The 25,945-nt window shown below is 49.8% G+C and overlaps 1 protein-coding gene across 1 annotated transcript in view; it reads right to left on the bottom strand.

Moving 5' to 3' along the window:
• Positions 1-25,945, bottom strand: part of CSMD2 (CUB and Sushi multiple domains 2) — a 590,090-nt gene that overhangs the window by 240,324 nt on the left and 323,821 nt on the right. The window contains exons 12-13 of the mRNA XM_064589508.1: positions 22,974-23,086; positions 6,364-6,546 (exon numbers count right to left, since the gene is read on the bottom strand). Coding sequence (XP_064445578.1) covers positions 6,364-6,546; positions 22,974-23,086 — 296 coding nt within the window. The remainder of the gene's footprint in view (positions 1-6,363; positions 6,547-22,973; positions 23,087-25,945) is intronic.

Genomic DNA, 25,945 nt, shown 5'->3' with positions numbered 1-25,945 from the left:
TCTGTCTCAGATCCTGTGCTGGAAATCCCGACACCACTTTCATACCCCTTGGCCCACCAGGGACATGCCTCTGGCCCAGGAGTACCTAGGAATCTCTCTCCAGACCCTGCTCCCCATGGACCCCCACCTCTCCTCTTCCACTCACATACAGCAGCCAACCCCTGTAGGAACCACTGCGAACCAAGGACCCGGATGGGCGATGCATGCATGTGTGCACAGGTTTGCACCAATAAATCCACTGAACACCCCCCTGTTGCAGAGGCCCAAACCCCATGGCTTCTCTCAGGACCCAGTGCTGTCCCTTGGATGTCCCCATTCCAACAGGAGCACAACTCTGTCCTCTACAGGAAGGCTGGGTAGAGGACTGGGTAGCAGAGGAAGGGGGCCCCGGCTGTTCCTTGAGAAGGGGAGGTCTGTTGCTCCCCTGTTAGCACCCACCATGATAACAGCCCCATTGCAGGCATTCTGCAAATATTTGTTAAATAAAAGAATGACACTTCATGGGGTGGATCCTAAACACGTCCGTATCACCAATGCTTTTTAGTTGAAAAACTAAATTTTGAACCACAAGAGCCCCCTTTAATTTACATAATTATGTGTCTCTCCACATCAGAGCGAGATCTTTGAGGTCAAGGGCTGTGTGCAATTCATCTCTGGGTTCACAGCACTCATCATAACATTTGGCACCTTGCAGAAGTCGACAAGGGTTTGCTGGTGGGGTATTCAACTTATACTTATTAAATTAGCAATTTTATAAAAGGGCACGCAAATATTTGGGGTTAGGCAACGCAGATAAAGGTAAGCAATATGTTATATGATCTATATGAAGAAAACCACAAAGTTGTTATATCTAGAAAAGTAAAAGCAGAGGAACATGAAAGAGAGATATGCCATGTTTCTGGGTAGAAGGCCGCATAGCATATGAATCATATTCTTAATCATATAGCTTTTGTTATTGGCATTATGAACCAGCACAATGTTTTTGGGGAGCAATATAAAAGCAAACATCGAAAGTCATAAGAATGTTCATACTCTGGCCTGGTAACCTCATTCCTGGAAATCTATCCAAAGGAATTAGAGTTTAAGAGAAGAAAGCCACGCGCATGAGGATGTTCATTACAGCCTTATGTAAGATAATTGAACATGACTGCTTGACTAAGTCATGGCTTCATCCACTAAACAGAATATTCCATAAATACTAAGAACAGAAAGTATGAAAGGCATGCAGCAACACGGTAAGATATGCAACATAACATGAACTGTGAAACACAGAATGTGAGTTGATATTTTCACTTTGATTAAAACCACACGAAATATGTGTGCACATGGGTAAGAGTCAAAAAGAATGGTCAAGGTTGAAATTGGTTTTGGTTTAAAGAAGTGAAATTAAGAGTATTTTATTTGTTTAAACCTTTAGATTTATTTAAACTTTTAAAACACTAGAATATACCAAGAGCCTGTGCTGAGTTTTGACCTTTGAGCTCCAGATACTTCTGAAAGAGTTCTAGCACATTATATAAGGCTAGGCACGAAGAGATTTCCCCTTCAACCCCATCTCCAGATGAGCAAGATCATCCCCAGAGGCCCTCCAGGTTACAATTTGACCAGGAACAAGGAAGAGCCGTACCCTGTTATGCAGCTGAGTCTGTATACCGTAGGTGCTCAATAAATCAAAGATTAATGGATAAATGGATGGGTAGAAGGAATGAGAAAAAGTAAAGATTAGGGATATGCTCGGGTGCCGGTATATTGCACATTGGTATACAGCATTCATACAGTTCCAACAGGGTCATGGGTCCAGCCTCCATGAATTTGTTTAATGCTTGGCAATCTCTGATACTTCATGGGGGGAACTCAGCCAACAGTAGGCCTGTACTCTGGGCTAGTATTTTTGTCCTAAGGCTTCCTTGTCCTTCCTGCTGCAGATGAGCCCTTGGATTCTGGAAATCTAGCGCAGTGGAGAGAGTACAGGGTTTGGAGTAGGAACCTCTCTGTCAATGAACACTTCAAATTCCAGCCCAACCCTTAGTGGTTCTATAACTTCTGAGCTAGTCACCTCGTCTCCTTGAACTTTGTTTTCATCAGAGCCTCACTTAAAATGCAAAAACACAGATTTCTTCATCTTTAGAATTTGGTTAGTCTAGAGTACCCTAGTCTGGTGGGTCACAATCTCAGGTGGTTTTTCTCTCTGGGGATATTGGGCAATGTCCAATAGGGAGACATTTTGGTCATCAAACTGGCAGTAAGAGGGGTGTGTGTGTGTGCCACTGGCCTCTAGTGGGTACAGGACAGGGATGTGGCTCAAACAATGCACAGGACTGCCCCTCCTCCACCCCACCTAATTATCTGGTCCAAAAGGTCAGTAGTGCTGAGGCTGAGAATCCCGATGATCCTATGACCCCATTCACTCCTTTGCAGATATGTGTGTATGTGTGTGTGCGTCCAGTGAAGGGCAGGTTGGGGGGAGTTTAGGGGAGGAACTCGGAGGTAAAGGACAAGAGGGTACTAGAGAGGACCATTTTCTGCAGCATTCCTATATGGAACACCCTCCTTTACCTGTCAACTCTTCTAGGCCCAGCTTAAGTCCTGTATCCTCTGTGACATTTTCTTGGGGCACCCAAAGACCCACTTCTCCCTCCCCTGGTCTCTCAAGGTTTGGCTGCTGATTCCCAGCTTACACTGTATCCATGCTAGGGGGCCCTGCCTTCACATTTCACACATACGCCCCGTATACATTAGAAGCTTGGCAATTAGGGTTCACACCTTCTCCCGAGACAGTTTACAAAATGGCGAAAGAAAGCCTGCGCTTGTGAAACCTTGGCATATCTCTGGTGAAGCCTGTTTTGAAACTTCTTGGGAAAGTGGCTGCTAATGGACTGATAATTGGTTTCCTGGCTTCCTTATGAAGTGTGAAACATTCTGCTAGCCTGTCAACAAAGCATCAAGTATCCGAGTACCGCCTGCCATCAAGGTTGTCTCTTCCTTCCTGTTGGAGCTCTTGTGGTGGAGGACTAGCCAGACGCGGTAGTATGGGAAGGGCTCTCTCTTCTTTTGCAAGGAACAGGGTGAAATGGGCGGAGCTCTGGGAAAGGAAAGAAAATGCGCAGCCTGGCCAGAGTGTGCCCACCAGGACACCAGGTTGAACATGTTTCCCAGGCAGAGATCGAACAGCTCTGAATCCAATATGCGGTGCTTGGACCCTCAGTAAATATTGTTGGATGGATGGAAAGTAATACTACTTCCAACTGATTTTGAGCAGCGATCCCTGGAGATGTGAATTGACCAAGGAGGAAGACAGTGAGAGGGAAGAAACTAGCTCCATCTTTCAAAATGCTTTTCACTGTGAGAAACACCATCTTCTTTAAAACCTAGATGAAAAAAGGCCATCTATCGAGCGCTTACTACTGTGAGGGCGTCGCAAAAGCCAATGAAATGATTCTGAAGTCAGCCTGCTGCAGAAAATGTTTGGGAACATGAAGGAAAGTGTGTATTTGTGTAGTCCCGGCAGGGCAATTTCCAAGTAAAGAGCTGTTTTGAAGAAGATGTTTCAAGAGAAGAACAACGCACCACTTTGCACTTCTTTGGACCATTGTTCGTAAAAATCTGAACCATTAAAATATTTTTTCCAATCTCCTATGAAATTCTAAGAAGGAAAGAATAGTTTGTCTGCTAAATAGTGTACTAATATTCATTGTGACTAATGTGTGGGAAAATTTATGGCGTTTATGCTGACTCTTGCTAGAGGTGCTTCTGTATGCACATTTATCTCTATAAAATACAGAGACTGTATTCTTTTATATTTTTATGGATGCTTATAGACGTTGGCCCTTTCCTAGTGACCACCCCCTATGATACATCTGATCTGGGGTCAGGGTCAGAACCCCAGTTTAACATATCCCTCAAGCAAAGTATATGACCTGCTCTGTCAATGACCCACTTTAAGTAGTTGTTCCCAAGCATTCAGTGTGGGCAGTGAGGACTGTTCATGCCATAGTTATCTTGTTCTATGAATACGATCATAGATGCTTAGGATTTGGGGAGAGAGAATGGAGTGCTACCCTACTGGATAGATCAGTATACCAAAATCCAGCAAGAGGATTCCCCGGCTGCCATCATGATGCAGAGCCAGGACTGAGAAACAAGTCTCCAGAGTTTGAATCCAAAGCTATCTCCGTGCACCAGGGCATCTGAGTACCATCTCTCACCCCCCAGTTAGACTGTGAACTCCCTGAGGGCAAAGCCTGGGACCAATGGAAGTGTCAGCTTAGGGGCTGGGTACTCAGTAGGGAGCTGACAAATGGCGCTCCTTTGACTTCGTGGAATAGGAACGTGACCTTGCTGTGTGGTGCAAAGGCATGGGACTAGCTGGCTCTCTCTGGCCTCCTTCTCTAAAGCCAGCATCCCTGAGACTCAAGCTGTGTTCGGTTATACCCAGATGACCAGAAAAAAACCTGAGCAATGGGAGCGCCTTGGGGATGCCAGCCCCCTACATCCCAGAATCATCCAGAAGATGCAATGCTGTGCTGGCCCCCCAGAGTGCCTGCTTCACAGTTCCCATCAATAAGCTTCAGGCTCCTCTTCCTTACTTTAAGCCAGAGTGCACTGCTCCATACTTGCCAGAACAGCTCTGTCTTTGTTTCTTCTCAGCTGTTCGTAAGCAGTGCCCAGCTCACTGGAGGCTGCCAGCCTCGCTCCTGGAAATGAAGAGCCTGCTGAGCAGCACTTCATGGCCCTCTGTTCTTATGGAAGGTTCTAGAAAGATTTCCTAAAACCCTTCCTCAGGGCCAAAGGGTCAAGTAAATTCTTGGAGGATTCGAGTGACAGCCCTCAGGTAATATTCTGCTACCTGCATCTCTCAGTTTGTGATGCAGGAAACTTTATCTTGTCCTAAGAAGCCGGCTGGCTCGGCCACCCACTTCATTCCCACTGGCTCTCTGCCCCAGAGGCCTGACCCTCTTCCAGTTCTCCCTGCCTTGTTTTATCTAATGGATTTCCAAGATAAAGCCCCCACAACACCTGGGACTCCCACAGTCTATACCTTTGTCTTCTGAGGCCCCGCCTCCAACTTGCAGAGCAGAGCCCGGCTCCACTCACAACCTCGGGCCTTTGTTCCTGCTTGCCCTGGGCTGTTCTGTGCCAGTCTCCCCTGCCTCTCCTGGCCCCAGTACCCTTGGCTCCCAGGGTGCTACGAGGCTAACACTGTTGGGCACGATATTCTAACCACATCCGGCCGCAGAGATGGGCAGATTTTGTGCAATTTTATTTTTTTGCAACAAGGGTGTATATCTAAGAGCAATTTGTTCTTTAAACCTCTGCAAGAATCTTTGCATAAACTCACAAGTCATCACAAATGCTTTGTCAAAACAAAGTGATTTTTTGGTTTGAAAATGTATGACCCAACTCACCAACTCATACGCCAAAGTCTCAGTCCTCACTGATGTTCCCTGGTAATCCCCAGGCTATTTTCCCCCTCTGCCCTGGGGGGCCACTCTAGTCTGTAGCACCTAGAGACCCCGAGAAGCCCACTGTGGTGGGAGAAATGATCAGAGGGTCAGGCTTCTGCCCTCCCCTGCGAGAAGCAGATGGAAAGAGATGGAGAAGGTGGGGTGGCGAAGGTTGGGGGAAGAAGAGGTGGTAGCCCAGAGAGGCTGGAACCTTTGACTTCTCAATAGAGACCAAGTGGGCTCCTCCCTTTGCTGCACACAGCCCCTCATACTTGCCAATCTCACTGGGCCCAGGACTTAAAGTACTATTTTCGCCAGAAATTACGGTCATCTCATCCCAGAGGAAGGATGAAGGGCTTCCTTGTTATTGCCATTGGATGGGCACACCAAAGGATCAATAATCCAAAGACAATTTGATCCCCCATCCCTCCCCAGCTCCAATCCGAGAAGAAGCAATTTGAGGAAACTCCTCATACCCTGGCAAGACCATGATTTCCCACCGTACCCGGAGGCTGGTATAGAGTCTACGATCTTACAAACCGGCCCACCCCTTCCACCCTGGCTTGATTGTATGGTATCGCTGGTGACAACAAGGGTGAGGAGCAAATGTCTGGGTGAGAGCCTGATGGACCAGGCCCCAGTGGCCTTTACCTTGCTCTCAAGGATCACTGGGGAGGGCAAGATGGCATTGAAGAAGGCCCCCAAATGTCAAGAGCAATCATTCCCAGTGCCATAGTCCATGTTACTGCCAGAAACGAGGACCCGACCAGCAACGTTGGGAGGAACAGAAGAAACCAACGAGGGAAGCTGTTGTTAGGACCTGCGAGGTTCCCAAGGATGGGGCCCTGGATTAGCTAGCCAACGGGGCCCCCTGCCTCTTGGTGGAGACCCCAAAGAGGCCTCCTCCCCGCTCACTTACACACACAGCCTGGCTTCTTAGCCGACCACTGGTTATTCTTTTGGCACGTGATTGCCTTCTGCCCCACCAGCTCAAAGGCAGGCTGGCACTCAAACTTGAGTGTGTCACCATGACGGAACCGGGAGCCTTCCCTCCGGCCGTAGGCAGGGATGCCGGGATCGCCACAGCTACCCTGCTCGATCTCTGAAAGACAGGAAGAAGAGAAAACAGAGACAAAAGGTGACTTCCTACCTCTCTTGGAGCGGGAGGTCCACATTACACGCTCTGCTGCCCCTCCGTCTCAACTCAGTGCCCAGAGTGACACAGGTAGGACCTTTCATGAGAAATCCTGCCGTGTCCCTTCAAAACCCCATCCCGGGATCAAGAGGCCTTCCAGCCAATAATATGCCTGAGACTCTGAGTCCACACAGAGCCTTCGAGGGGCTTGGATATTTTCACCCAGTGAAGGTGGGTCTCCATCCTCTGTGAGATACCTGTCCCAGGAGCTAACGAATCTCAGTGGGGAGCGTCCTGAACTTGCCTCTGCATTCAGACGACCAGAGAGACCTTCAGCTCAGTCCATTCCTGAGCAGCAAAGACAAGCATGAAATGAGGCTGCCTGCCATTCCCCAAACCAGAGATTAAGTGAGAATCAATATTCGCTGCCTTCTGACATGGAAACACTTTCATAAAGGTTTTTTTTTTTAATTCAATTTGAGATGGTTCAGGTAAAATGAAACAAGTGGCTCACTGAGTGTGCTTTTAAAGTTTGTTTGATTCAACCGTGTGAGTCACACATGGAGTGGGTTCCCTGAGACAGCTCGGGGGCCCGGAAGCTGGTGGGGCATGATGGGCTGGCAGCCTCATGGGGGAGGCAGTTAGGCCCTGGAGGCTTCAGGAAAGGAGGCTGTCCTGGCCAAGTCCCTGGAGTTTCCTCTGGATTCACCCCACTTCCAGCAGCCCTGTGCTTGGTGCTGTGAGAGATGAAGGGGAGGGGAAGGGCGGGGGAGGGCAGAAGGGAGGAAGGAGAAGAGGAGGAGGAGCTATTCCCGGGGAGGAAGGCCTCCTGCGGGAAAGACAGGGAGTAATGGATTTAGTGGCAGATGGTGAAGGGAGGACAGTAGGGTCCTGTGACTTGGAAGGGAGGCAGCTGGAGTAATCGGGGAAGTTTGCTGGACACCTTCCCAGGCTTGTCAGGCCAAAGGGACCTTGCCTTTGCTGTAGATGCCATAATGAGCCTTCAGAATGCACAGTCCCCGAAGTAGCCGTGTGTGACCCTAACAGAGATCATGCTGCAAAAACTTTCTAACCACAACTGGTGGGTTTCTGTGGGCTGCTCAGGCTAGCCCCATGCACTGCCTTATATGGACATGCTCTTGATTGTCACATTTGTGTTACCCTGAAAACCAGGGCCTCCAGCTCTCTGCAGGCCCTGGCAGAACAAGGAATTCTCTGGCTGGGTATGTGTGTGTGTGTGTGTGTGTGTGTGTGTGTGTGTGTGTAGGCATCCAGAAGGAGCATCTAACTCAAATTTGGAAGGTGAGGCTGTGGGGAATAAGGCATTAAACTTTAGCACAAAATTTTAGGGCAATCAAGACAAATAATACCTTAATGCAATATTTTTTAGAAAATCAAAACTAATGCATATAAATCAAACCTACACAGAAGAATAATATCAGAACTTAAAAAAGACCAGATCTGACTCAGCACTTGTGTGACTTACTTCTGTGGCCTCACCCTCATTCTGGCCCTCAGAGCCTCTTGTTATTTAAAATGTTGATATTTTTTATCATGGATATTTTGCATTAATCTTCATTTAAAAAATACCACATTAAATTATTTAACTTTGTTTAACTTAATTATTGAGCAGCTCCTCAATTATTCGGCAGCTCCTGCCTACAATTTATGCCCAAGGCACATGCCTCTCTCATCTCAGCCCAGTCCCAGCCCTAGCATCAGGGAAGGCTTCTTGGAGGAGGTGACATCTACACTGAGGCCTGAAGGTTGTGCAAGAGCCAGCAGGTGAAAGGAACAAGTGGGATTCACTGTGGCATTATTTACAACAGCCAAGACATGGAAACATCTAACTACCCATCAATGAATGGGTAAAGAAAATGTATATGCGTGCACGCCCGTGTGCACACACACACACACATACACATGACTATTATTCAGCCATAAAAAAGAAAAGAAGGAAATCCTGATATTTGCAACATGGAGGAACCTTGAGGGCATTATGCCAAGTGAAATAAGACAGAGAAAGACAAATACCGGATGATCTCACTTATATGTGGAATCTAAAAAAACAAACTCATAAAAACAGAGTGGGGTGGGGTGGGGGAGACTGATGAAGGGGGTCAAAAGGTACAAAGTTTCAGTTATAAGAAGAATAGGTTCTGGGGGTGTCATGCATGACATGGTCACTCTAGTTCACAATACTGTATTGTATCTTTGAAAGTTGCTAAGAGAGTAGATCTTAAAAGTTCTCAACACACACACACACACAAACTGTGAGGTGATGTGATAAACGTGTTAACTAACCTGACTGTGGTAATCATTTTGCAATACATCCATGTGCGAAATCATCACTCTGTACACCTTAACCTTATGCAATGTTAGATGTCAATTATATCTCAGTAAAGCTGGTTAAAAAAAAAAGAAAGGAAGGAATGGGAGGGAAGGGAGGGGGAGGGCCTTCAGGTAGGGAAGAGCCCATGCAAAGTCTCAGAGGTGACACTGTTTGTCAGACTGCAAGGAGAGCAGAGATCACAACTAACTCATCCTTAGTATAAATGAGTTTGCTGTAGAACTAATACATTCGTCCGGTGTCATGCTGGCAGCCACTCTGAGCATTTGAATATTTCATCCTCTAGTAACCCCAGGAGCGAGGTACTATTCTTCCCACTTTCAAGGCGAGGAAACCGAGGCACGGAGAGATCATGTAGCTGTCCCAGGTCATCTGAGTGACCTGAGATCCAGACATGGGCTGTACGGTCCCAGGGTCTTACTGCTGCACTGCATTGCCTTTCTCCGAGTACAAGCAGAGGGGTTTTCGGCAAGGTGGCAGGAGATAAGGCTGCAAAAGGTGTGCGGGGCCAACCCAAAAAAGGTGCTGTGCAATCTGTTAACAAGACTGGACTATGGATGGGAGGCAATGGGGAGTCAGCAAAGGGCTTCATTTGATTTAGCATTTCATATTATGTATTTTAAAGGATCACCCTAACTGTTGTCTGGAGAATGGTCTGGGGGCAGCAATTCTGGAGGCAGGACGATCATTCATTCATTCATTCATTCAACAAAAACACAGCTGTCTCCTTAGCAAATACTACCGTGCTGGGCTCTAGGGGTGCGGCAGAGAACAAGAGAGACACAAGGCCTGCCTCCATGAAGCTTCCATTCTGGTGGGAGGCTCACAGTCATCTGGGAGATGTTTTGATGATATCCTGGCCTGGGCCAAGACAAAGGGGATGGGAGAGGCAGACAGATTGGGGAGGTGTAGAGCAGGGAGCCACAGGCCACCCTGAGAGGGAGCATGTCTGGGATAAAGGAGAGGCCAGGATCTACTGAGGGTTTTGCTGGGTACGTTTTCACTGAGACAAGCATGCAGGAAGAGGAGCAGGTCTGCGGGGTCACCAGTAAGATATGCTGAGTTTTGGGGTGCCTGTGGTACCTCCAAGTGGACACATCTAGTGGAGAGTGGCTACATGGATCTTAATTTCAGGAGAAAAGTCTAGCGTAGGAATATAGAATTTGGGATTCTGCTCACAGATGGTAAAAGAAGTCACAAGAAGGATGTGACAACCCACAGAGAGTGAGAGATGTCAGTCCTGAGCAGAATAGTTAGGAACCCCGGATGGGCCGGCAGAATGCTGGACTAAAATCCCAGGCAGCACGGGGTCACAGAGGCTTGGAGAAGAAGGACTTTCGAGGAGGAGATCTCCAGCCTCAAATGCTGTGGGGGAAGTTTAGGTGGGACAGATGAGCAGGTTAGTGGAAGGAGGTCACTGCTCATACTGACTGGCAGGAGTAGCTGAGTGCAGTGACAGGGCTACACACTGTGGGAGAAGAGGAAGATGATACAGGAAGAGCAGATGACTTTTAAAGGAGCCATTTCTTGGCAGTGAAAGAAGAGCACTTAGGTGGTCATTCATGAGGAACACGGCCTTGAAGGGGGCAGCTGAACATATTTTTAAGATTGGAGAAACTTAACCATGTTTAAAGTAAGGAAACAGAAAGACACAGAGTATATGTTAGCTGAAGATCTAGAGGACAGAGGGGGATGACAGCCCGAGGCCCTCGAGCAGGCAGGGCACGGGACCCACAGCACACTGCAAGGCTAGCCTGAGAGATCAGGAAGATCCTTCCTGCATGGCAGGAGGGAGGAGGGATGAGGTGCTCACTGAGTTTTCAGGTGCGATACAGGAGGATGAAGGAGGTCCTGCGATGGCATGGGCTCTACTTTCTGAATGGAGGAAAGGTCCACTGGTCTCAGGGTCTTTGCTGAAGGAGGGGGTCTGGTCGTGGGGATAGGGATATGACATTTTTAAAGAAGATTATTTATTTATTTATTTGACAGAGACAGTGAGTACAAGCAGGTGGAGCGGCAGGCAGAGGGAGAGGGAGAAGCAGGCTCCCTGCTGAGCCAGGAGCCCGACGCGGGGCTCAATCCCAGGACCCTGGGATCACGACCTGAGCTGAAGGCAGACACTTAACGACTGAGCCACCCAGGCGCCCAGAAAGGGGTATGATATTGACAAGAATGTCTGAGGCACTCCCCTTGGAGAAGAAGAAATCACAGCCAGATGGATTGCCACCTGAGGCCCCCGGAAGGTGGAGGTGACACACGTACAGGGCAGCCCCCCAGCAGGGCTATAGGACGTGTCCCCGAAGCCCTTCATAGCTGGGTGCATGTGGAAGTGGAGAGAGAGGCTCCAGGACTGATTGGGGGTGGGGCTGAGACTGGAGAAACGGAAGGCCATGGGGCAGGGAGCCAAGGATATTGTTAAAAGAACGGCAGATCAACTCTGGAAAACAGTATGGAGGTTCCTCAAAAAGTTGAAAATAGAGCTACCATATGATCCAGCAACTGCACTACTGGGTATTTACCCCAAAGATACAAATGTAGGGATCCAAAGGGGTACATGCACACCAATATTTACAGCAGCAATGTCCACAATAGTCAAACTGTGGAAAGAGCCAAGATGTCCATCGACAGATGAATGGGTAAAGAAGATGTGGTATATATATACAATGGAATATTATGCAGCCATCAAAAGGAATGACATCTTGCCATTTGCAATGACGTGGATGGAACTGGAGGGTGTTATGCTGAGCGAAATAAGTCAAACAGAGAAAGACATGTATCATATGACCTCACTGATATGAGGAATTCTTAATCTCAGGAAACAAACAGGGTTGCTGGAGTGGGGGGTGGGGTGGGAGGGATGGGTGACTGGGTGACAGACACTGGGGAGGGTATGTGCTCTGGTGAACGCCGTGAATTGTGCAAGACTGTTGAATCTCAGATCTGTACCTCTGAAACAAATAATGCAATATATGTTAAGAAAAAAAAGAAGAAGAAGAAGAAGAAGGTAGCAGGAGGGGAAGAATGAAGGGGGGGAAATCGGAGGGGTAGACGAACCATGAGAGACGATGGACTCTGAAAAACAAACTGAGGGTTCTAGAGGGGAGGGGGGTGGGAGGATGGGTTAACCTGGTGGTGGGTATTGAGGAGGGCACATTCTGCATGGAGCACTGGGTGTTGTGCACAAACAATGAATCATGGAACACTACATCTAAAACTAATGATGTAATGTATGGGGATTAATATAAGAATAATAAAAAAAAAAGAACGGCAGATCACTGATATGAGGAATTCTTAATCTCAGGAAACAAACTGAGGGTTGCTCGAGTTGGGGGTGGGGTGGGAGGGATGGGGTGGCTGGGTGATAGACACTGGGGAGGGTATGTGCTATGCTGAGTGCTGTGAATTGTGCAAAACTGTTGAATCACAGATCTGTACCTCTGAAACAAATAATGCAATATATGTTAAGAAAAAAAAAAGAAGAAGATAGTAGGAGGGGAAGAATGAAAGGGGTGAAATCGGAGGGGGAGACGAACCATGAGAGACAATGGACTCTGAAAAACAAACTGAGGGTTCTAGAGGGGAGGGGGGTGGGAGGATGGGTTAGCCTGGTGATGGGTATTGAGGAGGGCACATTCTGTATGGAGCACTGGGTGTTATGCACAAACAATGAATTATGGAACACTACATCAAAAACTAATGATGTAATGTATGGTTATTAACATAACAATAAAAAAGTAAAAAAAAAAAAAAGAACGGCAGAGGTGTTACCCTGGGAGGGTGATGGACAGGAGCAGAGCGGGGAAGAAGAGCTGAGCGGACAAAGGGCTGGTGCAGGCTGGGTGAGGCTCGGATGTCAGAGGTGCTGGAGGACAAGGTCCGGCTGCAGCCAGGGTGCAGTACGCTAAGAGCAAGTGAGGTCAAGTGGCCAAAAGGCAAGGTGATGGCAAGACCTGGAGTGGAGGGGAAGAGGCTGGTGACACTGATGGGAGGTGAGAAAGAACCAGACGTGGTGACAGCATGAGGTCAAGGGAGAAAGGGTGCACGTGGCTGGAATGGCACTGGACACTGAACCTCGAACCAATCCCTCCAAGGTGAAGTTCATGGGGCTGTCCCTGGAGAGGTCTCCTGAGTAATGGTGTCCTCAAGAGGGAGTCAAGTTTAAGGGAGGACTTGGCAAAGAGGTCCAAGGCACCGGAGAGGGGAACGCGCAGGGCCAGGACCAGGACCTGGTGGAGGGGAGAAGAAGAGCAGAGCAGGGTGGTTTGAGAGTTTGCAGCTCCCTCCAGGGAGGCAGAGGGGACCAGCTTCTGCCAGGTTTGTGTTCCTCAAACACCCCTGTCTTGGTCTGGGCCTTCCCTCCTAGCCCAGGGCCAACCCCTGCTGGCAGCACAGACATCAAGGCCATCTGCCTTCCTGGAGAGGGCTCCTGGTGCTCCCCTGCCTGCCTGAAAGGCACTTGCCCTTGACCCTTGGGGTCAGGTGCTGACCAAGTCTGATGTCAGGGCCCAGAAAAACAAATTGATAAGCCAAATTTCAACTTGTAGAAAATCTTGCATGTAATTCCCTGTTATCTGGTTACTATAATTCCATTTTGTCAGTGTTTCTCTCGCTCTCACCCTCCCTCTCTCCCTTTGTCTACAAAAAGCCAGCCAGCAGACCGAAGAGGAGTGCTTGAGAGACGCCTGGAACTCCGCTGTGATGGGCTCGCAACTCGGTGGATTTGCTCTCCCTTTGCTCGGCGGCTTCATCCCTGTCATCTGTGGTCAACCTCACTGTCTTCTCCCGGGTTTTTCAATTTCAAATACCAGATTGCAATCCTCTTCTATGACAACGTCTGTCCGGGAGGAGTGCATCATGTATCTCTCTAAATTCACCATCTGAGGCGCTCCAAGGAGAGTGGTGGCACTTGGCGGAGGAAAGGGAGTCCACGCGTGGACTGTGACTTGCTGCTTTTCCAAATGGGCAGGACTCCATGTGTCCCTCTACCTACACACTGTCCCCTCAGCCTGGGCTCCCGCTTCCTACCTCCCCACCATGCCCCATGGCCAACTCCTCACGCTACAGGTCAGCCCAAGAGGCCACTTCCTCAGAGATGCTGTCCCTGACCATGCCCCTCACGTGGTTCCCGCTCTCTTGCCTCACTTGGCACCCCAACTTTTCCTTCATGGCGCTGACTGCCCTTTGTAAGGATTTATTCATTTTATTAGTTACTGTTCTAGACCCTGCGGGTACAACAGTGGGAAGAGGACAAGAATGTCTGCCCTCGGATGCTTACTGTCTGTGGGATGTGAGGGACAAAATGACTCGCCAACTCAGCCCCCCGGCTCCTCGCTGGCTGCAAGGTTGGCCCCCCTGTTTCCCCACCTACTAGGATGTCAGCTCTATGAAGGCAGGCGTTGGGGATGCCTTATGGACTACTGCGTACCCAGCGCTTAGCACAGAGCTTGGAACACAGAGAACATTCTGTTCGATGTGTGTCTCTAGCTAGCATTTACTGCATGAAAACTGTGCCAAATGCCATGCTCAGCACTACAGATACAGAGTGGCCTGACCCATGGCTCCTGCCCTTGGAGAGTCCCAGTCAAGCGGGCATAGAAATAAGTATAAGGTAAATGATGAAGGCAAGGGGGCAGGTGTGCTCCTGACCAGACAACCTTTGGGACAGCAGCTCCGGCCTCAGGCTGGGAGGGTCGGAGAGTCCCAGTCACCTGGGAGTCAGTCTGTATCCTGCTTTCCCCTCCCCACCTGCAGCCTCACCAACCGCCTCAGGCTGGCTTCCCCCACTAAACATCCCAGCACCCTCTGCTCTCCGGCCCCTTGCTCACTGGCTAGTCCACCCCCTTCCGGGATGGTGGCATCTGGCAAGAGGGGGTCCCCTGCCTCTTGCCTCTATTCTGAACTCTGTAAGCAGGGTGAGATCACTCAGAGAGGAAAATGCAATCATTACTGTGCCTTGCTCATTGATTTTTTCGTGGCTGCCTAAAATCCACAGATTAAGTCCCTAACTGTTCGGCATGGCAGGACCTTGCCTACCCCTCCCGCTCCAGACTTATCTTTGGCCATCACCGACCTTGAAATTTAGACACGCCCTCCTGCCCACTGGGCTGCTTGTGGGGAGGCAAACCAGAGCAATGGTGATGAGCGAAGATCTAAATCCTGCCTCCGACACAAGTAGGAGACCTTGGGCACATTTCTGATTCTCCCTGAGCTCTAGTTTTGTCATCTGTAAAATGGAAATGGTAATCACACCCACCTTACAGGGCTGTTGTGAGGATTTAATGAGCTTATGTATATAAGACGATTGTCAGAATGTCCAGCACGTGGCACGTAACCAGTGAGCAGTAGGTGTTTCCCATCGCCATTATCACCCTGCGGCTGGCAGAGCCCAGCCGGCGCTCACATTGCTCTAACTTGGCACCTGTGTCCTCTCTCCCTGAATGAACATCCCCTGCTTGGTTGCCCAACAAAGAATCACCTTTAAGTGTCAGCTCAAGTGCTCCCCAATCGGGGATCCTCCCTCGCATCGCTGGGCAGACTTAGGGGATCTTTCTCTCACTCCCAGCCCTCCCGACAATTTTCAGTTACAGCTTCACTGTGGCATGGGTTTCTCCCTGTTTTAAATGGCAAGTTTCTTGAGGATCAAGACTGTTTTTGACATCTCTATACTCCTGGCTTCTAGTAGGGTGTGAGGCACAGAGGGGGGCATTCAATATACATTTGCAGGATGATGAGGGGCGGATAGAGGGAAGGATGGGAGGAAAGAAGCGGGAAGGAGGAAGAAAGGAAGAGAGTGTAGTATCTGGAGAAGAGTTAGAAATTCATGATGGCAGGAAGTGATGGGGAAGACAGAGGAGGCCACAAAGAGGGTCTCAGGGACACTGTGCGGAGCCTGGGTCAAGGACTGATGAGTCACCTATGTGTGGTCTTGGAGGTTGTCAGCTCCTCAAAGCCAAAGGTCTCATCTCTTCTGCCCTTTGTATCTCCAGAACCAAAGACAGTGTCTTACACATACCGAGCAGCCCAGACCCATTGTTCAATGAGCACAAGCTCCTGTCGAGTGACCGAGACATCTTTTGGTGCTTAAGATAAGCCCTGGGCATGCCTGGATCTCATGGATTTCCTCAGAACCACATCCCACTCCACTTTTCTGCTTCTGATGGGCAGGGCACCAGGAGGCAAGGGACACAGTGCTTCTGCCAGTGCATCTCGGGGTTCACGCGCCTCCTTGCAAAGGTTGTCACACATGGGACGGAGGTGCGGGTGGATGAAGTGGGTGACATGTTTCCCGCCCCATCTCCTTCCCCCACAACACTATCATGGGGATGTACAGCTGAAGGTCAGGAACCAGGGGTGCATGTGGACACGTAGAGCATCGGGGTTACCTCCAAGCTGTTTGCATTAGCCCCACACTGGAGCTTGCTATTTGCAAAAGCCCATGTATTTCGAGAGTATATCTCACAGACAAATTACTTCCTGCCAATTTTCTCTTCAGTATCATAATGCCAGTTTATTGCAAACTGCTGCTGTGCTTGCAGCCTGCCAAATTTTAATGGTACAGCATCCTCGGCCGCTTGCCTTCCCCGCCCCCACGGGCCAGGACAGACTTGGGTACAGCGTGGATCCCACTGGGCTTGCCTGAGAGTAGGCAACTGCTGCCCGCATCTAACAAGACCCCAGCTCCCAGTGCCTGAGAGCTTTGGGGGTCTCATGGAAACTCAGTGAGTGTCTTAGGAACATGCCTGGTGTTACTCCTGGTCGAAGTTGGGAAGTTTGGGCCTCTCTGCTCATGGAGATCAAATAAGAAGCAGACGTGTCCTGAAAATAGTGGACTTGAGGTTGAAAATGGCCTTGTGCTTGAGGCAAGGCAGGGTCCGAAAAGGAGTAGAGCCAGAGATGCGGGTCTGTTGCCCTTTGTCTTCGTTCCAGCCTGGCTCAAGGCCATCACTTCCAGGAAGCTCACCTATGCCCCCCAGCAGAATTAAGTTCTAGGGAAGGGGATGGAGGTGCTGACGGCAGAGGGCTAGTCTTGCCTGTGTTCTCCCTACTTGCTCTCAGGGATATCTGACCAACTTCTTTTCATCCTTTACACAAGTCTCAGCTTCAGACACCTGCTGTTCCAGGGAGCTTTCCCTGATGCCCTCAAACAAGGTGAGCTGCCCTTCCCCGATACTTCCCCATCTTCTTACACTTTCTCGACTCTACTGAACATAGGCTATGGCTTAGGGGAAGGCACAGGTTGTCTTCTTGTTCTCGTGGCCCCCATGTCCTGAACAGCATCTATAACACACAGTAGGGGCTTCCATGATGTTGAATACAAGGTGACCTCATTTCTAATGCGAGTCCCTGCTGTTTGTCCTTTCTGCATAGTTTCTAACGCCCTGCTCCTTCATGTCTCCAGGGTCAAGGTCTCCGCTCCTTCCTCCCCTGTGCCAGCCAAATCCCCAGATTTAGCATTAGGCTGCCAGATTCTAGGCTCTGAGTCAGGAAGCGAGGAGACTCCCAGATTGATGCTAAAACTTGTTAGCAAGTTGTATGTAATTTTATAATGTTTCTGGTAAGTGCTAATTGCCTGTTCCTTAAATATTTCTTGTTCTACTGGGAAGCAACGCAATTGCAACTATGAATGCATTTCCTACAGCTGGCTGCCCCCATGGAGGGGGACTGAATTTCTAGGCTCCAAAGAGTACTCAGATTTTGATGGCGCCTGAGTCCCCTCCCCCACCCTGATCTGTGATTGTGACAAGCAGAACTGGAAGAATTTCTAGAAAATAAATCCCCCAATTTTCTTACCCAGGGGCTCACACTTTTAATGAGGGGGGAGGGGTGACACTGTGGTGCCACCTGCTTGCCCCAGGGAAGCTTCTCTTTCCCTAAGCTGGGGTGGAAGGCGTATTGATGTTGATGGGGCCAGGAGTGCCCGGGAGCGGTCTCTACCCACAAATGCCTCATATCACCTGTAGAACATCTATGCCGCAGCTACCCTTCCATCGCTGAGCCAAGGTGTCTATCCTGTATGGGATCCCCCAGAAGATGGATAAAAGGAGGACTAGAGTGGAGATGGAGTTTGTTCTAAAGCTTTGGGCCACGGGTGCAGGTTGAGAGAGGAGCTGCAGGCCTAGGGAAGCAGGGTAGGGAGCGGACTTTTAACTGAGTGTTTCCTAAATGCCAGCCCTGTGTTGGGAGGTTCACAACACTGAGCCCTCGGAAGACCCCTGTGAGATCAGTGTTTATCAGCCCCTCTTCACAGGTGAGAATACCCAGGTTCAAAGATGTGGAGGGACTGGCTAAGACCACACACAGAGCCAATGGGAGAACTCGATTACAAACTGGGTCTGTCTGACCCCAAAGCCATGGGACAATGCAGAATGCCTGGCTCTTGCCTTAGAGTGTGGGAAGCTGAGAGGGTGTGGAGGAAGGGTGCTTGATTGTGCTTGTGTAGAAAGTCATCACAACTTAATCTGAGAGCTTTTCTGAGCACACGCCATGTGCCAGGCACTGGGCTCAGTCCTGCAGGCCTGAAGAGCTGTATTTCTGCCTAGAATGGGTTCTCAGGAGCTGGAACATGGCTTGGAATTACCATAAATGAGATGGTTCGCTCTGGCCGCAGTGTAGGGAGGGGAGGCAAAAGTGGTTGGAGGCGGATCCAAGTCACTGAGAGACTTGGCCTCAGAAAGAGTTTGCACTTCGTCCACAGGGAAGAAGAACCTGTGGAAGTTTAAATGTAGGGATGGGCCTGCCCTTCCACCTTGGACCTTTTATTTGACGGTAAAAGCCATCCGTCTCTTGCCTTTATGGTGAAGAGCCCCCCTACTGTGAATAAAGCTACCATAAATGGAGCTCAGTTTGGATGGTGTTAATAGACTGAGTGTTGGTGCCTCCCCAAATTCATATGGTGAAGTCCTAACCTCAAAGGTGCTGGATTTGGAGATGGGGCCTCTAAGGAAGTAATAAACGCTAAATGAGGCCATAGGGGTGGGGCCCAGATCCAATAGGATTAGTGTCCTTATAAGAAGCAACACCAGAGAGCTTGTGCTCCTTCCCTCTCTCCCTGTGCAAGCACCAAGGAAAGGCCAGGTGAGGACACAGTGACAAGGCCGCCTAGTCTAGAGACTGAATCAGCCAGAACCTTGATCTTGGATTTCTAGCCTTCAGAACTGTGACAAAATAAACTTCTGTTTCAGCTCCTAGCCTATGGTATTTGGTTATGTCTGCCTGTGCAGACTAGCACACATGCCTTGGGTTTGAGGTGTCTGAAGGAGAAGTGTATAAAATGTGTCACAGGGAGACCGATATGCAAATGGGGAACAGATTTGGAAGTCACCAGTGTTTAGATTGAGCTGGAAGCCATGGGAGTAGATGCAATCCTGAAAAAGAGGAAGGAAAGCTGAGGAGAGACCCTGGGGAAGTGCCTGCTCTGTGGGGGTCGTGAGGGGCCATGCAGAAGCCCTGAGGGAGCAGCCAGAGGGGTGGCAGATGATCAGGAGGCTGCAGGTGACAGAAGCCCAGAGAGCAGGATGGGAAGTCACATCAGGATACCAGGGGACTTAACCGACCCAGCTTTATTCATGGTAGAGGGGGCTCTTCACCGTGAAGGCAAGAGACGGATGGCTTTTACCGTCAAATAAAAGGTCCAAGGTGGAAGGGCAGGCCCATCCCTACATTTAAACTTCCACAGGTTCTTCTTCCCTGCAGATGAAGTGCAAACTCTTTCTGAGGCCAAGTCTCTCAGTGACTTGGATCTGCCTTCTACTGCTTTTGCCTCCCCTCCCTACACTGCGGCCAGAGTGAACCGTCTCATTTCCCAGCCGGTCTGAGGAGTGGGAGCCCTGGATGCAGAGTGCAGATGGGAGGCAGGGACGCAGCGCCAGGCCACCCGCAGGGCAGGCAAGGAGCTCTGTTCCCTGGCAGAAGGGGACATGCTCCGGAGTGGGGAACAGTGCTGATCACCAAGGGCTTGGGTGCAGAGGAAACTCAGTGGCCCCCAGGGAAGACACCTCTCTGAGCCAGGACTGTGCAAGGAGTCACCACTATTCTTTCTGTTTTATGAGTGGGAGATTGAGGCTCCGACAGACCACAGGACTTGGCCAATCCCACAGTTGGGACCATGCTGGGATTCACCAGGTCTGGTCCAATTCCAGAGTCCGTTCCATCTTCACAGAAACAGATGCCTCTGTGAGCAGTACCCACTTGGACTGTTGGATTAACAATGTACAGACATGCCCAGACTCTCTTCCTAATCTGTCATGAGTCCGAGGAGGACTTCCCTAATCTGTGACCAGCAGTCCCACCGTGGATGTTTTTCGACTGCTTTAGTTTTCTGTTCTAGTCCGTGTGGCTCCCTGCTGTAATCCTAGCCCCCAGCATCATGCTGGTCATGTGACAGGGTCATCACTACTGGCTGGGCGAGGTAGACACATGGGCTGATGAACAAAACCACAACTGCTAGTAACGAGGAGCCTGGGCTCATGCCATATGGCTCATGGGACTGGGGCAAGGTGTTGGCTTCTAAGAGATTTTATAAGGAATTGAAATTCTGTCACTTTGGAGACCCTGGTAGAGGGGGGAAACATCATGGGCTTTGAAGCCAGCGAGACATGGAGTTGAATCTCGGCTCTTCCAGGTCCCAGACTCCATGTGACCCAGGCAGGACACTCCACCCTTCTGAGTTTCAGATTCCTCAGGTACAAAAGAGCAGCCATCAGCTAGCTGCCACACTGAATGAGATGAGGCAGAGTTTCTCAGACTGGTGCGTAGCTACAAATCCCTTCTTAAAAGAAGGCTTACAAGGAACAAAAGAGAAGAAAGGAGAAGGCAGGATCAGAGCCTGCCCTGCTAGGCAACCCTTACCCAACTTTGGTGGTCCCTGAGGGTACCCCAAATGTTTGCGTGACACTGTTGAAAACCTTGAGAAAATTAGCATAAAGCTTCCGGCACATAATGGGCATTCAATGTTCTGTCCCTTTCTTTTCCGGTGAAACCATGCCAAACAAATCTAATTCCTCTTTCCTACATGACAGCCCTTCAGATATTTAGACACAGCTCTCAGCTCTCCCCTGAGTCCACTCTTCTCCCGAATGCACTTTCAGGGGGCTCTTAACCTTTCTCACAGGGTTTGACTTCAGCCCTCTCCCTGCCTATCCCCACAATTAAGCCCAATTCTTGATGCCCAAGAATCAAGCATCACTAACTCCCTGGGGTAAATTCTAGTTGCTAAGTTTTGGAACCCTCACAGAGGACTTGCTATTTATTCCCACTTCCTCTTATCCTGGTGACTTAGCCAGTAGCTCTACCCCGTCGAGGTCTTTCTGCACATTTGTTTGCTGAGTGCTGACTGTCGTCCCTTTCCGGCTCATGCTATTTATGGCTTATCCATACCATTGATAAAATATGGACAGATTAAGGGCAGGTGGGTGGCACACAGGATCATTCCTCCCCACTTCTGGAAACGTTCACTGCTGAACATCCAGAGAACTTCAGACATGGGGGAAACTTGAAACTCTGAGTCCAAATCCATTCCCATTTTTCCAAGTAGTGAGTGTTAGAGCTTGGCCCTGAGTTGGCGTCTCCTGATTTCTCTCTGCCGCCCCCCAGCTGTGTGTAACTCTGATGTACCCGAAGAGCCATTTGCTTAACTACCTGTGTCCTCACTCATTAGTCACCCGTAATTGCAGTGCAATTCTTATTTTCACATCCTTGACCACAGTTACTCTTCACAGAAGCCCTGGGACCTAGGGTGTATTATTACCTCCATGTCCCAGATGAAGAAACAGAGCCTCAGGGAGGTTCCCTGACCTGGCATGGGGCTAGAGAGGGACAGAACCAGGATGTGAACTCAGCACTTGTCATCCCATCGGTCCTCTCTGGCTACTATTCTGTCTCCCCTCGACATGTGCTTCTTGTTCTTAGAACAGGACCTACGCTGTCCTAGCCTCCAGAACCTGGGGAGAAGAGGTTTCTGTTGTTTTAAGCCCCCCAGTGTGTGGTCCTTTGTCAAAGCAGCTGGAGGAAACTGACAGGCCTTCTGTGTACCCAGCTTGGAGACAGAATACAGGTCCTGGTACAGGAAGAACTCCTGGTCCCTGGGGGTGGGGGTCACACTGAGCAGAATAAGAGCCTTTTGGAGTTGCTCCCCCCAACTCACCTCATATAGAGTTATCAGGTCTCTGAATGGGGGTGGAGAAAGACCTTCTCTCTCTCATCCCCTGCCCCCTGTCTCTCTGACATCATTTTCAAGACCCAGGGCTCACTCTCTCGATAGAGCCTTTCTAGATGCCGCACACGGGATGACCACCCCCTTCTCCATGCTCCCACTGGCTGTTGGCCACAGATATCTTGCTTTTATAATAGCTCGTGTGTTTCCTCCTCTGTCTCACCCCTGGAGTGCAGACCCCTTGCAAGGGCTCAGATCTGATGCATCTGTTCCCTGAGTGCTGGGCTAAGCTCTGCCACCTACCAAATCTGCCAACCAAATGCTCGGGGGATGGCTTCTGCTCCCCCTTCTGTGGGGACTGGCATTAGCAGTCATCACCAATGGGAAATCTGGAAGCACACAGAAGGCTGATGATGGTGGTGGTAGCTCCTGGACCCAGAGTTCACTGTTCCCTTAATGCTGGTTCCCAGTGAGATTCAAGTTACCCTCATCTGTATCCTCCTCAGGCCACCAATGGTGTATGTCTGTCCCTAGCCCCATGCACAGTCACTCAGCACTATATGACATCCAAGTATGGCAGCTTGGGAAGCTCCAAAAGTCTATAGGGTCTTTTAAAAGTCTACACAAGCCAGGTATGAATTGCAGATGCAACGAATGTATGCCCTTAGTGCTGTGACCTGTGCCTCAAGTGGTTTATCCCAGATAATCCTCAAAACAATCCAGGAGACCCACTGGCCAAAGAAAGCTGAGGCTCAGACAGGTCGAATAATATGCCTAAGGAGAGGAAGTTCGTGCGGGACACAATCAGAATTCGAACCCAGGGCTTGCTGACTCCACATCCGGACCCCAAGTCTGACTGCAGAGTGAGTGGAGAAGCCCGCCAACAGCAGTTACCTTCGTAAGAAGCCTTGAATCCCAGGGAGCTGCCGCTGCTGTCAGTTTGGAACAAGAGCCACATTTGGTGGTTGGTGCTGACAATGAGATCTGGGACCGACGTACCTGTCAGGCTGTCAGGAGAGTGAGATTTAGAGATGTGCCCCCCACTCTGGCACCCCACAGAATGACTAGGAGCTCTACCCAGTCAGGCAAATTCGGGGCCCATGGTGTTTAACACTGGAGCCCAGAGGCATGTGATCCAGCGGCTGGGAGACTCACCACCTCTCCCCTCCGGCCATGGCTTGTGTTTACCCGTGACCCCTTAGCCCAGACCCCCAGGCTCGTGAGGGAGACCTGTGTCCTTGCTTTCTCAGGGGCCGGGGTTAGGTGTAGCCAGATCTACTGCAGGGGTGTCTACACTCCTTCCACCTTTGATTTCTCACATGAACTACTGAAGAAAAGACACAGACAGAAACCCATTTCCCTAATTGAGCCCAGCCATTCCTTTTAATGAGACATCTCTTTCCGTTCCATATGGAAATATCTGCTTCCATATATGGAGCAAGGCTTAAAGTGCACCTGTCACTCCGGGGCCACATTCTTTCTGAAGAACAGAGTTTAAGCATGGGGAGGATTCAACTCACATTAACCAAATACCTATCCAAGCCAGACAATTTTCCTTCCATTCTCTTATTTAATGACCCCGGTAGCCCAGTGAGGTAGGGGTTGTGTTATCCCCACCGTATGGATGAGAAGATAAGGGTGCAAAATGGGCAGTCGCTTTCCCAAGGTCAGCCTGATGGAGAGTGGCGGAGCCAGAGTCCACAGCAGAGGCTGGGCTTTCCAGAAGGAACCTGGCTTCCTCTTGCTGCTGAGACCAGACAGATCACCAGCACAGACCAGGGGGTGGTGGTGGAAGGTGTGATTGGATTCATGGGTCTTAATCTCTGCTCCATTCTGGGGTCTCAAAGCTTGCGGGGGGCACTGAGTTGGCTGTATGAGATGATCAGCACAGTGTGAGTGCTGTAGGGGTGGGGCTGGGATAGACACCTGGGGCACATCGGCCTGGCCCGTGTGACATCGCATGGCTGCTGGCATTCTGTAGTGAGTAAGGATTGAGGCCAAGCCAGGGCTGGCTCTTAACTCTAGGGTGGCAGAGTTCATCTGACCCAATTCTGACAACAAAGGAGTCCGACAATTTTGCCATGTGTTTCCCTAAAGTTTGAGATGGATGCTGGCCTACAGAGATCTGAGGGTGGTGGGAGAGCCCCTGGGCTGTTATAGAACTCGTTGGGAGCTCACTCAAAACTTACAGAGACCTGTGTGTAAGCCCTGGAGCTGTCATTCATTTGCTGTGGGGCCCTGGGCAAGTGGCTGAGCCACTCTGGGATTTTTCATTTAGTGTTAAATGAGGGGATTGGGTTGTAAGAATCTTTCTGGCTCTGCTGTTCTAAGGTTCTCTCTCTGACAGAGCTCACTAGGATTTTGTCCTGGGAGGAGACAGAACCAGGACCCTGGCCTTCTGAGCACCATACATGGCAGGTGAGTGATGGGGATGAGCCAGAGGAGAAAGTGAGTATGATGGCTAATTTTATGTGTCAATTTGCCTGGGCCATGGAGTATCCAGATATCTGGCCAAACATTATTCTGACTGTTTCTGTGAAGATGCCTTTGGAGGACTTTAACATTTAAATTGGTAGCCTGAATAAAGCAGATTGCCCTTCCCCATATGGATGGGCCTCATCTAATCAGTTGAAGGCCTGCATGGAACAAAAAGGCTAGCCCTCTCCCAAGTAAAAGAGAATTCTTCCTGCCTGCCTGCCTTCCATCTGGGATGTTTCCTTTTTTTTTTTTTTTTTTTTCCTTTTTCCTGCCTTGGACTTGAATGGAAACATCAGCTCTTCCTGGGTCTAGAGCCTGCTGGCCTTTGGGCTAAAAGGCCATCATCCGCTCTCCTGGGTCCCAGCTTGCCAGCCCACCCTGCAAATCGTGGGGCTTGTCAGCCTCCATTATCATGTGAACCGATTCCTTATAATAAATCCCTGGCTCTCTGTGTCTATCCTATTGTTCTGTTTCTCTGGAGAATCCTGATTAATACAGTGGAATAGGTGGGGGGAGGATACCCTTCAGGCTCACATCCCATTCCTTTCTCCTAGGAGATTCCAAGTACCAGCCATGTCACCTGATTCTGAGGGTAACGTTGTGAGTCCTTTAACTGCCCTGAAAGGATCTTCTCTGGCAGGTGTGGGGAAGGTGTGGGAAGTGCCCAGAGCAGAACAACTCCTGCACAAGGCAGCTAGGACTGAAGAGCTATTTCTCCTTCAGCATGAAAACCAGAGGGCATTGGCCTGGGGCTAGCCTGGTGGGGAAGGGGTATGGCACGGGATGCTGTCCTGGACTGAAGTTAAAAGGCATGAACTCAAGTGCTGGTTCTGCCACCAACCAGCTTTGCAACCTTTGGGACTCAGTTTCCCCACCTGTTAAATGGGGATAACAATACAACTAAATGAGATACCTGATGTGAAACTTCCCCTCCCAGTGCCTGGGCACACAATGGATGTTCAGTGTATAGGAAAACTTCCCCACCCCCACCCCCCTATCTGGGCAAGGGAGATGAGAGAGATCAGGCCATCTGTGCCGGGCCACATGCACAGAAGTGTTCTCCTGTGTTTATGTCAGGCTAATGGTGGAGGGCAAAGGAAGATCCAACAGAATGGAATCCCAGGACAATGCGGCATTATCCTCTCCCTTGTCTAGACCATGTGAGCCTTTCTTGGCTCAGGAATTGTGGCCACCGTGTGCACAGGGTCCCAAATCCCTGACACTATTCATTTCCCAGATAGTTCTGAGCTTGCAGGGAGGTCAGCAACCACACTTCCACTGTCTCTGTCTGAAGTCAGACTGCCATGGATGGACATGGCCTTGAGGAGAAACCCGTGGGTGGCAGAAGCAGGGGCCAAGCAGAAGCAGCCCACCATGCAGAATGCTCC

Source organism: Mirounga angustirostris, unplaced genomic scaffold (genome assembly GCF_029215605.1).
Source record: "Mirounga angustirostris isolate CCGP_5_RB_7025 unplaced genomic scaffold, mMirAng1.0.hap1 SCAF_4, whole genome shotgun sequence".
NCBI lineage: Eukaryota > Metazoa > Chordata > Mammalia > Carnivora > Phocidae > Mirounga > Mirounga angustirostris.
The sequence above is the reverse complement of the archived record's forward strand: the minus strand, read 5'-3'. Positions and strand labels throughout refer to the sequence as shown.